Source organism: Poromitra crassiceps (genome assembly GCF_964638095.1).
Source record: "Poromitra crassiceps genome assembly, chromosome: 13".
NCBI lineage: Eukaryota > Metazoa > Chordata > Actinopteri > Beryciformes > Melamphaidae > Poromitra > Poromitra crassiceps.
Genome location: NC_139644.1, coordinates 1300425 through 1316600, shown reverse-complemented (window position 1 = coordinate 1316600; position 16176 = coordinate 1300425). Strand labels below are relative to the sequence as shown.

Sequence of the window (16176 nt, the reverse complement as noted above, 5' to 3'; positions counted from 1 at the left end):
TATAAAACAAGCATGGCAGAGAGAAAGAAAGCAAGAAAAACAGACAGCAGATTTTTGCAAGGCAATCGAACTATTCTACAGTCTAACCTAGGGCCTAACCTACAACCTTGTGTGTGTGTGTGTGTGTGTGTGTGTGTGTATATATATATATGTGTGTGTGTGTATATATATATATGTGTGTGTGTATATATATATGTGTGTGTGTGTGTGTGTGTGTGTGTGTGTGTATATGTGTGTGTGTGTGTGTGTGTGTGCTGTGTGTAGGAGTGTGTGATCCCTCTGTATGCGGCGGCTCTGAGCTCCTGTAAGCAGCAGGACGTGCAGCCCTGCCTCCATGCCCTCAGATACACCACCTTCCAGAGACAGCTCCTCCTCAAACTCAAAGGTACATCTGCCTACTCACATACACAGTTACTCTCAAGTCTCAACTGCTTTGTCATCAAGACCCACATTTCTTTCATTTTGTTGTTTAAAAAGAAAGTCAACAAAACATCGGGGGGGGGGGATGTAGATATGAGCAACATTATTCTACAGCTGCTGATGTGAACAAAATAGGCGTCAGTAGCCTTAAAAAAGAAGAAGAAAAGGATCATCAAGCATGTCTGCAACAGCATTCCAAATCATGTCATCATGGATGCCAAAAAGCCATGAACTTGTCTCTCCTAAACTGATTAATGGAATTACAAAAATGTAAGTGTGCTTTTACACCATGGCTGACCAATTCGTGGCCAATATTAGTCTTTCAGAGGCTGTGGCATTGTAAACCCACAGCACAGTAATGATGATGTTCTTCATAGATCTAGCATTTTAATTTTGCTCTTAAGCTTTCTCAAAGTACACCAAATTCATGCATTTTACTTTAAAATGTAAAAAAAATATCCCGCGGGGGGGCATGCCCCCACACCCCCCTAGGGGGTCTGCGGTCCCCCACCACAAATACTCAAAATGCTGTGGGAAACACTGGATGGCCACATGAAATGAGAAGACCTAAGGAATCCATTGGTACCAGCCATGTCAACCTAGCTTGCTCCAAATTTAGGCTAAATTTTGGTGCGGGAAGAACTGGCATGGCCATTTAAATGGATCCCTTGACCTTTCACTTCAAGACACAGTATCTGAATCAGAAATTGTTCTCTCAACCTTGAGTTGCATCATGTACATTCCGTCAGAAAAGTATCTTTCCCTTTATTTTAATGTTACGTCATTTCACTTCACATAACATTTATCTTTGGCCCACAGCCCTCCATTGAGATTAATTTGTGGCCCTTCATAGGAAGGAATTTGGGCACCTCTGTTTTATACATCCAGGTCAAGCTGGTCTGTTTTACACATCCAGGTCAAGCTGGTCTGTTTTATACATCCAGGTCAAGCTGGTCTGTTTTATACATCCAGGTCAAGCTGGTCTGTTTTATACATCCAGGTCAAGCTGGTCTGTTTTATACATCCAGGTCAAGCTGGTCTGTTTTACACATCCAGGTCAAGCTGGTCTGTTTTATACATCCAGGTCAAGCTGGTCTGTTTTATACATCCAGGTCAAGCTGGTCTGTTTTATACATCCAGGTCAAGCTGGTCTGTTTTATACATCCAGGTCAAGCTGGTCTGTTTTATACATCCAGGTCAAGCTGGTCTGTTTTATACATCCAGGTCAAGCTGGTCTGTTTTATACATCCAGGTCAAGCTGGTCTGTTTTATACATCCAGGTCAAGCTGGTCTGTTTTATACATCCAGGTCAAGCTGGTCTGTTTTATACATCCAGGTCAAGCTGGTCTGTTTTATACATCCAGGTCAAGCTGGTCTGTTTTATACATCCAGGTCAAGCTGGTCTGTTTTATACATCCAGGTCAAGCTGGTCTGTTTTATACATCCAGGTCAAGCTGGTCTGTTTTATACATCCAGGTCAAGCTGGTCTGTTTTATACATCCAGGTCAAGCTGGTCTGTTTTATACATCCAGGTCAAGCTGGTCTGTTTTATACATCCAGGTCAAGCTGGTCTGTTTTATACATCCAGGTCAAGCTGGTCTGTTTTATACATCCAGGTCAAGCTGGTCTGTTTTATACATCCAGGTCAAGATGGTCTGAAATGCCATTAGCTGTAGAACCACGGACTCACTGCTGGGCTATTTGTTGTTCCAGGTTCCTCTGCCTCTGTGGACGGCCACCTCATGGAGTTGTGTCTCACAGCTGTGAAGTTTGCACGTAAACGGGGCAACATCGCCCTGGCCACCCGCCTCCTCAACCAGTGCAGTGACGGGGAGGGCGGAGAAGAACTGAGCCACACCTTCAGACGTCTGACCCTAGAGGGCGCTGTCGGCGAGAAATGGGGGCCGGAACTGGAGATAGAGAAAGCCAAAGTCCTGTGTACTGCTGGTGAGGAACACGGGTCATTTATGCCAAATGTGTGGGAAACTCACATTTTAAAGCTGCTTCTTATAACCTTCAACAGTGACATCATAGTGGCATCATAAATGTCATTGTGACATCATCATTAACATCATCAATGATGACATCATCTAACAGTACAGTGTCTGTAGTTTGCTGTAAGCAGTGTCTCTGTCTGTCCACAGGCCAGTCCATGGCAGCCATGGAGATGCTGAGCTGGGCTGCTCTGTCTTACTGCCGTCTGAAGAAGAACGAGGGCGCCGCCTGCCGCGCTCTACTGACTCTCTGCAAGTGGCTGCTGGCCGACTGGAAGGACCTGACACCACAACTCAAACAGGCAGGCTTACGCCCTCTTATTTCACTTCTTCTTACCACATGCAGGTCCTGCAAAAAGCCTTGAAGTGTCTTGAATGTAGATAAACCCAGGTCAATGAAATGTCTTGAATAGAGCTGTCAGCGTTAACGCTTTAATCGCGATGCGATTAAGGGCCGCCCATAACGCGTTATTTTTTTTAATCACATTACAAAGACAGCAATGCGCTTCTAAATGGCTCGTTTTACTTTAAATAACTCCCAAATGGCACAGTGGACAAGTCAAGAGCAGTAGTTTGCACCTTGTGTAAAACGGAATTAAAATATCACCGAAGTACATAAAAAAAAATCCTAAACTAAACTCGTACCACTGTTCCTTCAGGATTTGTAGTTGTCATAGACTGTGCTCCATAGTTGATTCCTCTATTGCTGACAAAAAGTGTGTTATTGTAAGTCGCTTTGGATAAAAGCGTCTGCCAAATGACGTAATGTAATGTAATGTAATGAGTTTGAGCTATCACCTAAAAGCTAAGCATACCAGAGCAGCTAGCGGCCAGCTAGCAGCCAGCTAGCTAGCGCGAGACTCATCACTCATTTTTCCTTCAGAGTCTCGGATGCGCAGGTCCTCTAACCCCTGGCAGGTCGGCTCCAATGGCTTCACGCGATATACACGTTATCAATACACAGTTTCCAATACCGAGCCATTATTCACATGGAAGTGCCAACGTTTTTAGCTCAGATACAGCCTTCTTCGGCTGTGTCATTTTGGGTTTCGACTGCTCCACATCGCTGCCGCCGGAAGTGACGATTCTGGAGCGTTCTGGAGTGTTTACAATTATTGTGCATTTATTTTCTATTCAAGATGCATTTTGTAGACATTTTGTGACCTCCTGTCTACATTGCACTTTTATTGAATTGAAAATAAATCTAAAATCCAAGATCACAAAGTACATTTATTTGCATTCATTTGATTCCCAATCACGACACACCTGTAAGAATTATTAAAGGTCCCAATTCGTGCAGCTGTAACCTCTTAAAAACGTGTGTCTCTGGTCCATAAAACATGATTCTGGATTAATTTGTGGAAAATATAGCAACCCCGTTTGTTGTGACGGAGTTCTCACTTCCTCATCTCGTCGCTTCCCAAGAATGGTCTGTTTCTATAATATATTCAGAACTAACAGTTCCCATTGGCCGCTGAGGGAGAGCCCGCCCCAGGCTCCCAGCGGCCAATCAGATTAGCGTCTGTGGACCAGCACGCTAGGTTGCGAGCTATCGCTAACTTAACGGTTGCTACGCTAAAGAGGACATCTCAAAATGCCTAGACTTACCGAATGCACCTCCGCAGTTGCTGGATCACGTACAGTTGGCGTCGCTCCAGCTAGAAGTGTTAATTTTGTGGCTATAGACTAAATGGTGCAGGTAGCTTGTGTGAGAGAGACCCGCGCAGTATGCTTGAGGACCATCGTGACATCCCAATACCCCGTCTGGGGAACAGAGCGTTAGGGGGCGTGGCTTGAAGGAGACTGCAGGGGGAAGCTGGATAGGGACAAATCCAACTGTGGCAGTTCTGAGCTTGTGACCACTCATTACTAGGGGTGTCACGGTACACAAAAGTCACGGTTCGGTACGTACCTCGGTTTTGGGGTCACGGTTCGGTACGAATACGGCACGGTACGAAAACGGGGAAAAAAAGCAACAAATCCCAAATTCTGTTTTTTTCCCTTTGAATATGTCTGAATTCTGCTTTTTACGCTATTTTTACCATCAGAAATAGTGTCTAATATGTGGGAATGAATAAATGTCCACTATTTAATAAGATCTAGGCAATCCACACAAAAAGGTTTTACTCTAGAGCAGTGATTTTCAAAGTGTGGGGTGCGCCTCCCTCTCAGATGTCTGTATTCCAGCTGTTTGACAGGGCAAAGGCATTTCCCCCCACTTTAAATCTTTATTGTACACAAGTTTGTAAACAGAGCGCATGTGTGGAGTAGCCTAATACTCCCACCAACCCCTCCCCCTGTTGTATTTGTTTTATGTAGCATTTGCGTTTGATGTAAGCACTAATTTGGAATCCTATCTAAAAGCAGCCACTAGGCGGCAGTGTTTCTTTAGTCAACGTCAAAATACCTACATGTTCAGAAGAAGAATAAAACGGCAGAAGAAGAAAAACTTCTAAACCCTGTTGAAAGATACCCCCACTGTCTGACAGACAACGGGGTGGGTTTCACTTTCCCAGTAAGTACGGGAAAGAACCCTGTCAGCGCCTTAACGTTATTGGATGTGAGTTTTGTTTAGCATAATATGATTACGTTCGGTCATCTAATGGATTATTGGAACATGACAAGGAGTCATCGCCTCTTCCTCACCGCAGCTTGCCTGTCTGCATCCGCAGATGTCTGCTTGACCGCATCACTCATCCCACGCGATGTATGTTGCTTGTTTACAAGTTAACAGCTTTGTCAGTGTTATGTAACGTTTAGCCGCAACGCGCAACTATAAAGGACTTTGTCGCGGCTACGTAACGTTACATTGGCAAGCTTACCTCGTTGGCTTGATGTTGACAGAATTTGCAAAACAGCTTATCGCCACTAAACGTCCCATTCTGTGAACGCGGATTTCTATGGCCCTTGTGTTGTTTTGGTGTGTCTTCTTCTGTGGCGTTTAATTCAATTCAATTCAATGCCGTTCAAACAGCGTTTAGGTGCTTCTGGATTTGACGTATTCGTCGTGTCGTTTCATGTACCGTGAAACGAGGTACCGTGAGGGTCGTACCGTAAACTCACGGGACGAATACATGTACCGTGACACCCCTACTCATTACAGGGAGGGATGACAGCAGTATATATGCATTTACAAGTAAAAACAGCTTTTGCACGGAATGGGACCTTTAATATCGAATTAAAAATGCTTTGCAATGCAAAATAATGGCATTTTAAACATGCGATAGAACATGCGATTAATCGTGCGATTAACTATAGTTAATCGCACGATTAATCGCAATTAAGAAAATTAATCGTTTGACAGCCCTAGTCTTGAATATAGATAAACCCAGGTCAAGAAAAACCTGGAAAAGACATGGAATTTCACATGTCATTTTCCAGGCCTGGAAAAGTCAGGAAAGTTTTGGAACACTCATGGAATTAACCTCTTTATATTGGATTTTACTTACTTACTTCAATGTAGTGTTGCATGGTTTACCGCAGTGATACTCAACTTGCGGCCCGCGATGGAATTGCAAAAAAAGTACAGTGCACCTGAACGCAACATGCCAGACACCCGCTGAATACGTTTCCAAATGTTCATGTCATTCTGGCCAATACTCCACTTCTGTTATAGCATTTCAGTCTGGAATATGGAATATCTTTCAATAATATTGTACCTGCGTACTTCACAGAGTTAACATACAAAAAACGCAACGCGTTTCAACCGTTGGTTTTCATACAGCCTGATGAAAACCAACGGTTGAAACACGTTGCGTTTTTTGTTGCCCGTATCAATTATTTGTGAAGATGTACTCTGTATGTTAACTCTGTGAAGTACGCAGGTACAATTACGGTACTTCTTATTAAATTTATTCATCTTTAAACTCTAAGCAGCTCATTTTTTCGCTTTGATCATAATACAATGCAATTCCAAATGCACTTTTATTTTAAAAGTAGCCACACAGTGAGAAAAAAGAAAGTGAGAAAAAATAAATCACGTATTGGGGAAAAAAGTGATGCATCGATTGAAGATGCATCGAGATGCATCGATATTCGTAATCGAATCGTAGCCCTCTGAATCGTAATCGAATCGTGAGGCCAGTGAAGATTCACAGCCCTACTGCTCGCTACCCAGGCACTTATGTATGTACTTAACCTAACTAACTTAACCTAACTAACTATCCGGTGTGCACAACATTGTCAGACTAAACTCCGGCTGACACCCCAAAAACCTACAATCCGCTACAGAAAAATGTATATTGTTCGTTTATTAACTGGCACCTGGCCTTCTATCATTTCACGAAAGTGGACCCCGGGCAAAGCAAGTTGAGTATCCCTGGTTTACCGGTTCCTACCGTCTACCGCGGTGCCTAAACGTGACTACTATACCAGTTGCTTTAAACGACGCTACTACCGTGAGATACTTACTATACTACCGTGAGATACTGACTATACTACCGTGAGATACTTACTATACTACCGTGAGATACTTACTATACTACCGTGAGATACTTACTATACTACCGTCAGATACTTACTATACTACCGTGAGATACTTACTATACTACCGTCAGATACTTACTATACTACCGTCAGATACTTACTATACTACCGTCAGATACTTACTATACTACCGTCAGATACTTACTATACTACCGTCAGATACTTACTATACTACCGTCAGATACTTACTATACTACCGTCAGATACTTACTACCGTCAGATACTTACTATACTACCGTCAGATACTTACTATACTACCGTGGAATGACGTGCCAGCAGCACAATGCTTTACCTCGTTCTCAAATTCACTGGTTTCTGCATTCATAATCCTATATTGACATTTTTTTTTTCAGGAGTGCCCTGTTCACATTCTCACACACATTCATACCTGGAAGCTGACCAGTACAACCACAGTCTGATCTGCTGGCCACTGAGCAGCTCCACTGGAGCAGTTGGGGTTAAGGGTCTTGCTCAAGGGCACCTCAGTGGTGGTAATGAGGGAGGGGCAAGCGCTGCCTTTTCACTTTGCCCACCCAGATTTATCCTGCAGGTCCCGGGGATTGAACCGACGACCTTCCGGTCACAAGCTCGCTTCTCTAACCATTGGGCCACCACTGCCCCACATTAACGCACTCTCTTCTGGAAGCAACAACATGTGTGTTTGTTTCTATGCGGCTCTGAGGAAAGCATAACTTTAGATGTGGAACGGCAGCTGCTAGCCATTAGCATACAGGTTCAGCTGACAGGAGTCAGACACATGCTTTTCACCAACAGAGAAATGCTACAGTATCACCGCATGGTGAAACATTACGTTTAGAACACGTCACATAAAAACAACACGTGGGACCGCTGAGTAGTGGCTGTAGCATTAGCACCCTCACTCTATGTCTGAATAATGTCCTCCTCCACAGTTACCAGTGTCAAGAGACAAGCGTTAGCTAGCAACAGACAGGAAGTTAGCCCAGCGTTAGGGAGGAATGGGACAGGATGTTGGGCTGTTCTGCCTTCAGAGTAAAAGCATAATATCCATAAATTGTGTCACTTTTGAGAGAAAGAAAATACTTTTTTGAGCTGTGCAGGCAACAAATGTTTAGAGAAGTATAATAGTATAAAATTACAATAGTATAAACACAGCACACACATGTACAGTGCACAAAATTATTATTTGATCCCTTGCCGACTTTGTAAGTTTGCCCAATTACAAAGAAATTAACGGTCTGTAATTTTAATGGTTGGGTGTATTTTAACAGTGAGACAAAATATCCCCCCCCCCCCCCAAAAAATTTTTTTTTTTTTTTTATATAGTATTGATTTGCATTTGATTGCGTGAAATAAGTATTTGATCCTCTAGCAAAACATGACTTAGTATGTGGTGGAGAAAACCTTGTTGGCAAGCACAGAGGTCAGACGTTTCTTGTAGTTGGTCACTAGGTTTGCGCACATCTCAGGAGGGATTTTGGTCCACTCCTCTTTGCAAGACACCTGTCCACAGAATCAATTAATCAGATTCCAACCGCTCCACCATGGGCAAGACCAAAAAGCTGTCTAAGGCAGTGGTTCTCAAAAATAAAAACGTTTTTTTGAACGAAAATATTCTATGCTTTAAATCTAAAATTGTTCATGGATTACATTCTAATCTAACAAACCTATCAATTTAAAAGTCAAGCACGTTACCGTGGAAACAATTAAGCTTAGCCCAAAATCACAAATCAGAATGAGGGGGTCCCCAGTATTTTCTATCTTGTAAGGGGTCCTTGGCTGAAAAACATTTGAGAACCTCTGGTCTAAGGATGTCAGGGACAAGATTGTAGACTTTAAATGTGCTTGTCCTTAGTATTGCTCAGAGCTGATGGCTGATGATGTTTTGGTTCAGGTGGTGAAGAGGTCAGGAGCAGTGAATGCATCCAGTGCAGGTGGCAGCATGTCAGCTCTGAGCCGCAATATCACCGGTCTGCTAGAGCTCCCCCTGGAGGACACTACCATCCCCCGCATCACTGCTGAGACCTCAGGTAACTTAGGGCACAGACACACTACCATCCACCACATCACTGCTGAGACCTCAGGTAACTTATGGCACAGACACACTACCATCCACCACATCACTGCTGATACCTCAGGTAACTTAGGGCACAGACACACTACCATCCACCACATCACTGCTGATACCTCAGGTAACTTATGGCTCAGACACACTACCATCCACCCCATCACTGCTGATACCTCAGGTAACTTAGGGCACAGACACACTACCATCCACCCCATCACTGCTGAGACCTCAGGTAACTTATGGCTCAGACACACTACCATCCACCCCATCACTGCTGATACCTCAGGTAACTTAGGGCACAGACACACTACCATCCACCCCATCACTGCTGAGACCTCAGGTAACTTATGGCTCAGACACACTACCATCCACCACATCACTGCTGATACCTCAGGTAACTTATGGCACAGACACACTACCATCCACCACATCACTGCTGATACCTCAGGTAACTTAGGGCTCAGACACACTACCATCCACCACATCACTGCTGATACCTCAGGTAACTTAGGGCTCAGACACACTACCATCCACCACATCACTGCTGAGACCTCAGGTAACTTAGGGCACAGACACACTACCATCCCCCACATCACTGCTGAGACCTCAGGTAACTTATGGCTCAGACACACTACCATCCACCCCATCACTGCTGAGACCTCAGGTAACTTATGGCACAGACACACTACCATCCACCACATCACTGCTGATACCTCAGGTAACTTAGGGCACAGACACACTACCATCCACCCCATCACTGCTGAGACCTCAGGTAACTTATGGCTCAGACACACTACCATCCACCCCATCACTGCTGAGACCTCAGGTAACTTAGGGCACAGACACACTACCATCCACCACATCACTGCTGAGACCTCAGGTAACTTAGGGCACAGACACACTACCATCCACCCCATCACTGCTGAGACCTCAGGTAACTTATGGCACAGACACACTACCATCCACCACATCACTGCTGAGACCTCAGGTAACTTAGGGCACAGACACACTACCATCCACCACATCACTGCTGAGACCTCAGGTAACTTATGGCTCAGACACACTACCATCCACCACATCACTGCTGAGACCTCAGGTAACTTAGGGCTCAGACACACTACCATCCACCACATCACTGCTGATACCTCAGGTAACTTATGGCTCAGACACACTACCATCCACCCCATCACTGCTGAGACCTCAGGTAACTTAGGGCACAGACACACTACCATCCACCACATCACTGCTGATACCTCAGGTAACTTAGGGCTCAGACACACTACCATCCACCACATCACTGCTGAGACCTCAGGTAACTTATGGCACAGACACACTACCATCCACCCCATCACTGCTGATACCTCAGGTAACTTAGGGCTCAGACACACTACCATCCACCCCATCACTGCTGATACCTCAGGTAACTTAGGGCACAGACACACTACCATCCACCCCATCACTGCTGAGACCTCAGGTAACTTAGGGCTCAGACACACTACCATCCACCCCATCACTGCTGAGACCTCAGGTAACTTAGGGCACAGACACACTACCATCCACCACATCACTGCTGATACCTCAGGTAACTTAGGGCTCAGACACACTACCATCCACCACATCACTGCTGAGACCTCAGGTAACTTAGGGCACAGACACACTACCATCCACCCCATCACTGCTGATACCTCAGGTAACTTAGGGCACAGACACACTACCATCCACCCCATCACTGCTGAGACCTCAGGTAACTTAGGGCACAGACACACTACCATCCACCCCATCACTGCTGAGACCTCAGGTAACTTAGGGCTCAGACACACTACCATCCACCACATCACTGCTGAGACCTCAGGTAACTTATGGCTCAGACACACTACCATCCACCCCATCACTGCTGATACCTCAGGTAACTTAGGGCTCAGACACACTACCATCCACCCCATCACTGCTGAGACCTCAGGTAACTTATGGCTCAGACACACTACCATCCACCCCATCACTGCTGAGACCTCAGGTAACTTATGGCACAGACACACTACCATCCACCCCATCACTGCTGAGACCTCAGGTAACTTATGGCACAGACACACTACCATCCACCCCATCACTGCTGATACCTCAGGTAACTTAGGGCACAGACACACTACCATCCACCCCATCACTGCTGATACCTCAGGTAACTTATGGCTCAGACACACTACCATCCACCCCATCACTGCTGAGACCTCAGGTAACTTAGGGCACAGACACACTACCATCCACCCCATCACTGCTGAGACCTCAGGTAACTTAGGGCACAGACACACTACCATCCACCCCATCACTGCTGAGACCTCAGGTAACTTATGGCACAGACACACTACCATCCACCCCATCACTGCTGATACCTCAGGTAACTTAGGGCACAGACACACTACCATCCACCCCATCACTGCTGAGACCTCAGGTAACTTAGGGCACAGACACACTACCATCCACCCCATCACTGCTGAGACCTCAGGTAACTTAGGGCACAGACACACTACCATCCACCCCATCACTGCTGAGACCTCAGGTAACTTATGGCTCAGACACACTACCATCCACCCCATCACTGCTGAGACCTCAGGTAACTTTTCATTTCCACCACATGGTACCGCATAGTACGGCTCGTCTCAACTTGGCTTTACTAGTCTGGACCTGAAGTAGTGTCTGCTTCCACAGCAAGTAGTACTCGCTCAATCTGCCCTCCGCCCACAACTGGTTGCCACAGCGACCTCCATGAGTAACGTTAAAATTAAATCCCTACACAGAACTTTAAAACTGGATATGAAATACTGGTGCCCCTACATGAGCAAATGAGCCCATCAGGTAAAGGATTGGATATTTCTTTGTTGTTATTTACATGCCTGTGTACCGTACCGCACTGCATAGCGGAGGACGGGGGTTACCCCTACACTCTAGCCATTCCCCTTGTTGTGTCTCCTGCAGTGAGCGTGGGCGTCGGGGAGCCAGACTTTGTACTGGGCCAACTCTACCAGCTCTCCACCAGCCAGGCTCCAGAGGTGGCCAAGTCCTGGGCAGCCCTGGCCAGCTGGGCATACCGCTGGGGCCGCAAAGTGGTGGATAATGCCAGGTTAGTGGACACAGTGGAATACCAGCACTAAGGATTCACTTATTGTTGGACTTCAGAATGGCCAAAAGTGATGTATGGAGCCTGGAGCATAATGTAATGTTTGACCTTTTTAACAGCAGCTCTTTTGTGTCTAAAAGGTAGGAAGGAACACAGGTGCAAGCAGAACATCAATGAGGCCGGGTTTCCAACTTCCAATCCATTTAGGCGTTTCAGTGCTGAGGCCCTCATTAATGTTTAGCTTGCACCTGTGTTACTTACTTCCTTAGACACAAAATGGCTGCTGTGAAAAAGGCAGATTGGTGCAGTGGTTTCTGTATCGATGTAGCCGTCCAGCTGGACTTTTCACTCTTTCCCTGCCATTGACGTGTTTTAATGTAATTTATGGGACAACGCTTCCCTGCCTTTGACATGATATCCAGTCCCTCCAGGAGTTTTTTTTGTGATTATTGCAGTCATAAATGCTTGATTTTGCAGCAGCTTTTCTTTTTTGTGATTTTTTTGCGGTAAAATTGCGGGAACTGGCAAAAATTGCGGAGTTGCTGAAAAAAAATGCGATTTATTTTTTAATTTTTAATTAACATTTTCTTTTCCTCCGTTCATCGCTTCTCTTCTCCTTCCTTCCTCATCCTCAATAATGCTATTATCACTTTGCCTTTTCTCATACTTTTTGCTTAGTGCTTCATATTTTTCCTCTTATCCTTATTTCCTCTTCATGCCTTCCCTGTCCTCCTCATCCCTTCCTTGTTAAATTTTCAAACTACCAGACCCTAAGCTAAATATGCCCCCCCCCCACACACACACACACGCGCACACACACACACACACACACACACACACACACACACACACACACACACATCGTGAGACTGTGAGACAGTCGCTTCTGTGTCTCACTCTGTTTTTACTAAACTCTCAACTCTTTCATTGATCAGCTTCAATTTTGTAGCTGCTCACCTCGATTCTCTCAGCACTCACCACTGATTTTGGTGTTGCTGCTTTGGTGAGTGTGATTTGTCTTTTAGTTTGATGGCGATGCTGGGGTAGAGAGAGCAGTCTCAAATGCTTCGCTCTAGCAAAGTGGCTGTCCAGTGACGTTTGTGTTCCTCCACGACAGTGTTGCACGGAGTGCAAAATAGTTTGCCTCCACTTTCATGCAAAACATTTGGTAATTGTTTTGCGGTTATTTTTGTTGGCAAATGTGAGGGGTTTGCCCTCGTTACGTTACGTCCCATACTCTCGTCACTTCCTATTGTTGTCCCTCGTTCCCACAGCAACCAGGCAAGATGACAGCACACACATATCTCAAACTCAGGTAAAGATGCGGCATTTTACTATCTTTTTGCGGCGAAATCGCGGGAATTTTGAAAGATTTCAAGGCCCCGCAAATATCGCAGAGTTTGGTTGAATTTGCGTTAATTATTGCGATGGCAAAATCGCAATTTCCTGGAGGGACTGGATATCACATCACATGATCACACATCATTCAGTGTTTTCACCATATGATCGATGGCTGCCTTGCTCACCTTGTGAAACACTACAGCATATCTATGGCCCATTTCCACCGCTGGTATTAGCGCGGCCCCGCCTGGCTCGACTCGCTTTTTTCTATCGTTCCATCGGTCAAAAACCTGGACATCCCGGGTTGAGTCGGGGTTGAGTCATGCTAGTTTTGGTCCCTGCTTTGTTGAGGTTCCAGCCGGTACCACACGGTGACATGAAAACACTGCAGACGACTGATTGGTCAGGTAGAATCGTGTTTACTGTATCTACTGTCAATGCTGGATACCAGTTTAGTGGGGCTTACCTTCTCTTCTGTTATTTCCATCAGTCTTTTGTGTTTGCTGCCTTCGGCTCTGCTGAAATAAAATCGATCTCTTCTGATGTGTGTCCTCTCCAGCCAAGGGGAGGGCGTGCCCCTCCTCTGCGGGGAGAAGAGGGAGATCGAGGCGCTTCTGCCAGTCTCTACCAGCCAAGAAGACAAGGACGCCATCTTTAGCATCCTGGGACAGGCCATGTGTCGACCTGCTGGCATACAGGTAGGCTCATGTTGCTTTGCCAGCAGGTTTCCCATGGATTCTGGAAGACCGAGAAAACCTGGAAAACAGTTGACCAATTTTCCAGTCATGGAAAATGAGAGAAATAGTAAAATGTGCTGGACAATCTTGTGTTGTCCTGGAAAATTAGTTCTACATTCTTCTATATCTTCCTTTCGCTGAGCCTGTAAATGAAATACCAGGCTATCTATCAGAGCTAAAAAAAAAAAAAAAAAAAAGGATAACATTGCCTTCTGAAAAGGCTAAATTATGTTCAGGATCATATTAACCTTCAAATGGTAATTTATGGATGAGAGTATTTTGAATATGTTGTGAAAATGCTGTGAATGCACCTGAAGTCACATCACATGGTAGCACATGCAGGTGGGATAACATTACAACTTATAGGGTAAATAAGGCCTAAAACACGTTTTTTTCAGCTTTAAACTAAACTAGCAATCTCACGTGCTACGTGTGCTCGATAGTTATTCATAAGACCTGGCTTATATTCATAACCTTAAAGGAACACTCAGCTGATTTTCAACCAGCTTTGTATCATTACAGCATCAGTAGTATATCAGAAAAATTACAAATGTGCACAAATGACATTACTGGTCCACAACTTAACTCAAATCAACTCAAACTAAATCAATGCCTGCAAAACTGTTTAGAGTTTTCTGATACTAGGGTGGAATCAGAATCAGAATTCAGAGACTCTGGAGAAACTATATTTTCCCCTTAACTCACCCTTGTCCTCTTCTCCCTACTTATACTCCCACCACTTATATAGCCTCAGCCAGAGGAATCACGACATCTCCATTCACTCCAATGGACCAGTTTTTTACATTGCAAAAGGAACTTTTTGCCAAAAAGGAACTTTTGGGAAGTAAGGTTCTGGATAAAGGAGGGCTGTGGAGTTGCAGCAGAATGGACTGTTTGTGATGTACTTTGAAAGGGTAACATTTAAATAATCAAATTGTATTTATTTCCGCTGAAGCCACTCTCTCATCATTCATTCCTCATCAAAAAATCAACTACCGGTATTTAGATGTGATAATGCTGATAATGCTGCTGTAAGCTACAGATGATATCTTTAACGTTACACTTCAGGGGTCCCCAATTACTTTCCACCAAGGGCCACATTTTGCTGAGGGCTGGGGGCCGAACGGCGTGAAGAATTTGGGGCATTTGAAGGCAGGTTTAGAGGAATAACAAATTTTAAATGAACAGTTGTGATGTCATTATTCAGTCTTAACCACCAGTATTTGATCCTTTTCTCACTCACTTCTATGTCACCACCTGCTCTCCCTGCGGGGCTTGAAATTAACTTTTTTGACCGCCTGCCAATATAGCTGCTAGATTTCAAAGTTACCAGCCAATTAGAATTTCCACTTGCCAAAATGTTTTTCTTGAAATAAACCAGAATATGAGTGGATTAATTTAAGTATAAGTATCAGTTAGTGGCCAGGGATTCTCAAAGCCTGTGTTGAGGGTCACACGAACAAAAATGCACTCTTGAAGCTAAATAAAACAAAAACAACCAAAACCAAGTTAACACATTCAGTGCCAAGGACGTCTGTGGACGTCCTAAAAAAAAGTAACGAGGAGTGCCAAGGACGTCTGTGGACGTCCTAAAATCATAATTCATATTATTCCATAATTCTGCTGTTTAAGGTCGTACCTAGCCAGTGAGCATGAATCCCTTCAAGGGATCACACGGCGCCACCTTAAACATCGTCACAGGAGCTGCTCCACCCACCTCAGATCCTTTACTTTGTACAGGAGACAGCGGAGAAAGTGGAAACCGATGCATGCTTTCTGCCAGCGCCGTATATATTGCTCTGTCTACAGCGGACAGTGGGCTCGGCTGCATCCGCGCTCACAACTGAGCTCTTATGCTTCTATCTATCTCCACACGATTTCCTAGAAAGCCAGCATCCGAAGCCGAACGGCCAAGCCTTTTCGTTCAGTCGCGTTTGCCAGCGCGCATCATTTCCTTCTTGATGGGCGCTGGGATCTGTCCGGGGCAAAAACGAGAAAACAAACTCTGTGCGTGTGGGAGGAGCCCGCAGCTCAGAGGTG

The 16176-nt window shown here is 45.0% G+C and overlaps 1 protein-coding gene across 1 annotated transcript in view; it reads left to right on the top strand.

Annotated features, from left to right (window-relative positions):
* Positions 1 to 16176, top strand: part of smg1 (SMG1 nonsense mediated mRNA decay associated PI3K related kinase) — a 188388-nt gene that overhangs the window by 95255 nt on the left and 76957 nt on the right. Inside the window, exons 28-33 of the mRNA XM_083649718.1 lie at positions 265 to 385; positions 2134 to 2367; positions 2565 to 2716; positions 8773 to 8908; positions 11917 to 12061; positions 13959 to 14097. Coding sequence (XP_083505844.1) covers positions 265 to 385; positions 2134 to 2367; positions 2565 to 2716; positions 8773 to 8908; positions 11917 to 12061; positions 13959 to 14097 — 927 coding nt within the window. The remainder of the gene's footprint in view (positions 1 to 264; positions 386 to 2133; positions 2368 to 2564; positions 2717 to 8772; positions 8909 to 11916; positions 12062 to 13958; positions 14098 to 16176) is intronic.